Source organism: Dipodomys ordii, unplaced genomic scaffold, assembly GCF_000151885.1.
Source record: "Dipodomys ordii isolate 6190 unplaced genomic scaffold, Dord_2.0 Scaffold23, whole genome shotgun sequence".
Classification (NCBI taxonomy): domain Eukaryota; kingdom Metazoa; phylum Chordata; class Mammalia; order Rodentia; family Heteromyidae; genus Dipodomys; species Dipodomys ordii.
The window spans coordinates 2,009,840-2,014,184 of NW_012267239.1; the positions used below are offsets into that span (position 1 = coordinate 2,009,840).

The following is a 4,345-nucleotide window of genomic DNA, read 5'->3' on the forward strand; positions in this document are numbered from 1 at the left end:
GAACCCAGGGCCTCATGCATGCAAGGCAAGCGCTCTACCACTGAGCCACCTTCCCAGCCCCCTGATGTCTTTCATGGATATGTATAATGGCTAGATTATAAAGCTGTTCTGGAGGTCTCTCATACCTCTTCTTACATGGGGCAGTCTTCAGATATAAATCAGTTCTACCAATTATTCATAATGGACTGTCATTAGAATTCAGGGTTTAGAAATGGTGAGATTGGCTTGGGATGTAGCTTAATGGTAGAGTGCTTGCCTAGCATTCATGAAGCCCTGGGTTTGATTTCTCAGTAAAACACACAGATAAAGCTGGAAGTGGCGCTGTGACTCAAGTGGTAGAGTGCTAGCCTTGAGCAAAAGAAGCTCAGGGACAGTGTTCAGGCCCTGAGTTCAAGCCCCAGGACTGGCAAAAAAAAAAGAGAGAGAAAAGAAATGGTGAGACTAAGCCAGGCGCTGATGGCTCACGCCTGTAATCCTAGCTAATCAGAGGCTGAGATCTGAGGATTGTGGTTCAAAGCCAACCCGGGCAGGAAAGTCTGTGAGACTTGTATCTCCAATAAACAGCCAGAAAACCGGAAGTGGCACTATATGGCTCAAGTGATAGAGTGCTAGCCTTGAACTGAAGAGCTCAAGGATAGCACCCAGACCCAGATTTCAAGCCCCACGACTGCCAAAAAACAAATGGTAAGACTAGAATAAAGTTTGATTTATCTATAACTTTAAGTTAGGAATGATTCAAGGGTAAAATGGAGACCTTGGCATTTATGAAAGGAATTTGTGACAAATCTTTTTAGAATGAAAAGTTTGGAACTGAGCAAAGAGGAAATGGCTAGCTTTAAATGAGATGGAAGATTCTTCTAGACAGACTCACTCAGTACCCTTAGTGCATTAATGTCCCTCAAAGAATTTATTATACCAGAATCATCTTTAATGAGATTTTGCTAAAGTGTTGAAAAGTTAGGAGTATCAATAGAAATGGAGATCAGTGGAAATAACAATGGAAATGGGTTGAGTAAACTTCAATAAGTTCACATGTAATAATATTACATTGTTAGCCAGTCACCAATGGCTCACACTTGTAATCTTAGCTACTCAAGAAGCTGAGATCTGAGTATCTTAGAGGTTTGAAGTCAGCCCAGGCAAGAAAATCCATGAGACACACAAAAAGCCAGAAGTGGAGCTGTGGCTCAAGTGGTAGAGCACAAATCCTGAGCAGAAAAGTTCATAGAAAGCACCCAGACCCTGAGTTCAAGCCCCAGAACCAGTACACGCACCCACAAATACATTGTCTGTAAAAATATATTGTACAAATGTGTTTCAAATGGTATATCAAGTCATAACATAGTAATATAAAGCTGTCCATACCTTGTTGAAAAAACTTAGACCCAGAAATTCAGAAAAAGTGTATATCAAAATATACGAGAGCTGTTTCTAGTGAGAAGACTGAAATGGACTATTTGTTTGTTCACTTGGGCTAATCTTCAGTTTTCTAGAAAGATTTTTCTGTAATGTGGTATGTTTGTTCTTCTTACACCATTATTAAGTTATTATTTACTTCCGAGTTGTATGCTAGATGTATATTTAATGTTTTGAAAAACTGCCGAACTGTTTTCCAAAGTGGTTATATCATTTTACATTTCCCCCAGCACTGTATGAGAGTTCTGCTTGTTCCACATCCTCGCCAGCACTTGGAATGGTCAGTCTTTTTTTATTTTAGCCATTCTAATAGGTGTGTAGTGGTATCACATGTTTTAATGTGCACTTCCCTAGTGACTAATGATATTGAATTTCTTAGTGTATTCCTATTTGCCATCCATATAACCTCTTTGCTCCAGTCTCTGTTCAAATCATTTGTGCCTCTCCACACCCTCTTTTTTTTCCCTTCTTTCAGACAGGGTCTCAATACGTGACTCAATCAAGTTAGCCTGGAAGTTGGGATCCTCCTTCCTTAGCTCTCCTCTTCTGCTTCAGACTTCTTGAGTGCTGTGATTACAGGCACACTTTAGCATGGCCAGCACATTTGTCAACATGGTGTTTTATTTAATTATTTCGTACCAGTCCTGGAGGTACAGCCTGGGCACTGTCCCTGAGGTTTTGTGCTCAAGGCTAGCTCTCTACCACTTGAGACAGGCTTTTTGGTAGTTAATTGGAGATAAGAGCTTCACAGACTTAGCTTGCCTGGTCTGGCTTCAAACCATTAGCTTCAGATTTCAGCCTCTGAGTAGCTAGGATTATAGGCATAAGCCTCTGGCACTGGACTGGATTGTTTTTTATTGCTGAATTTTTAAGTTTTTATGCTCTGCATACAAATACTTTATAAAGAATATATTTTGAAACCTTTTCTCCCAGTCTGGGGCTTGTCTTTGCATTTTTTAAAATAATGTCTTTTGAGGAACAGACTTTTTTTTAAAGTTTTGATCAAGTGCCATTTATTCATATTTTTAAAATGAATCATACTTTCATTATCATGCTCATAAAAACTTTGCCTAACCTATTGCCACAAAGATTTCTGTTTATATCTTATGTAAATTTTATAATTTCAGGTCTTAAATTTAAGTGTGTAATATGTTTGAGTTGATTTGTGTAACCAAGTGTAAAGTTCATTTTTGTGTATATGGAATATCCATCTGTTTGATGCTGTTAATTGAAAAGCCACTTTAACTCTTTAAGATGTTATTTCAAATACACATATTATATATAGTTTATTAGTGGAAAAATATCTGCTAAAGTTTTATTGTTTTTTTTGTTTTGTTTTGTTATGTTATTTTGTTGGTCGTGGGGCCTGAACTCTGGGTCTGGGCGCTGTCCCTCAGCTCTTCAGCTCAAGGCTAGCGCTCTACCACTTGAGCCACAGTGTCACTTCCGGCTTTTTCTGCTTAGTGTGGTGCTGAGGAATCGAACCCAGGGCCTCATGCATGCAAGACAAGCGCTCTACCACTGAGCCACCTTCCAGTCCCTTAGTAATCAATATTTATGGAACATGTTTGTGGAGGACAGGCGTAGTCACTATAATCTACAATGTGTAATATAAGGTTTGTGGGCTCAATATTGGTTAATATAAACTATTAGAGGTTTTTTTTGTTTGTTTTGTTTTTGGTGTATGTGTGTGTATGCCAATGCCAGTCCTAGAGCTTGAACTCAGGACCTGGGCACTATCCCTGAGCTTTCATGCTCAAGGCTCTAGTGCTCTACCACTGGAGCCACAACTCCACTCCTAGCTTTTTTGGTGCTTAATTGGAGACAAGACTCTCATGAACATTCCTGCCCCAGCTGGCTTTGAACCATGATCCTCAGGTCTGAGCATCCTGTGTAGCGAGGATTATAAGCATGAACCACCAGTGCCAAGCCCAGACCATTGTTTTTCAAGCGACTGTTGATGTTATATGATCAGTATTATTACAAAATTAATAGTTTCTATGGGTTTTTGTTTTGTTGGGTTTTCTGGTTTGTTTTTTTTTTTGGGGGGGGGTCTGGTCTGGGCCTGGACACTGTCCCTCAGCTCTTCAGCTCAAGGTTAGCACTCTACCACTTGAGCCAGAGCGCCACTTGCGGCTTTTTTCTTTTTGCTTATGTGGTGCTGAGGAATCGAACCCAGGACCTCATTAATGCAAGGCAAGCGCTCTACCACTGAGCCACCTTTCCAGCCCCTGTGAGACTCTTTATCTCCAGTAAACCATTCAGAAAACCTGGATTGGAGCTGTGGCTCAAGTGGTAGAGCGCTAGCTTTGAGCTTAAGAGCTGTGGAACAGCGCCTAGGCCCAGATTCAAGGCCCACAACCGACAAAAAAAAAAAAGAAAAATTCTTAAGGCAACCATAAAGTCCTTCTATTGAAAAGGATTTCCATAATTTATTACCTGATGAATTTAGAAGTTAGACTACTAGATAGAAATTAGACTATCTAGTTAGGAAATGCTAACTGTCAGTACCTTTTAATCTGTAGTGATGGCGTTTGGGACCCTGAGAAGTGGCATGCATCTCTCTACCCGACTTCAGGGCGAAGCTCACCAGTAGAAACACTGAAGAAAGAGTCAGATGCAGATCGCCCGTCCTTGGTGCGCAGGATAGTAGGTAAGTGCATGGTCACTCAAGTGGAACAGTGATTTTGGAGACACATTCTTGGCTGCTGATTTCATGCTTAGTTTTGAGAAATATCAGAAAACAAGACTTACCAGACCCCCCCCCCCCAAATAAATAAATAAATGAAAGTACTGATGGCTGGGTGCCAGTGGTTCATGCCTGTAATCCTAGCTACTCAGAAGGCTAGCATCTGAGAATCCCGGTTCAAAGCCAGCCCGGGCAGGAGAGTCCATGAGACTCTTATCTCCAAAAAACCACCAGAAAACC

The 4,345-nt window shown here is 40.8% G+C and overlaps 1 protein-coding gene across 1 annotated transcript in view; it reads left to right on the plus strand.

Annotated features, from left to right (window-relative positions):
* The window catches only part of Eif4enif1 (eukaryotic translation initiation factor 4E nuclear import factor 1), a 58,681-nt gene that overhangs the window by 27,918 nt on the left and 26,418 nt on the right, over window positions 1–4,345 (plus strand). The window contains exon 4 of the mRNA XM_013014253.1: window positions 3,942–4,069. Within this exon, the coding sequence (XP_012869707.1) occupies window positions 3,942–4,069 (128 nt within the window). The remainder of the gene's footprint in view (window positions 1–3,941; window positions 4,070–4,345) is intronic.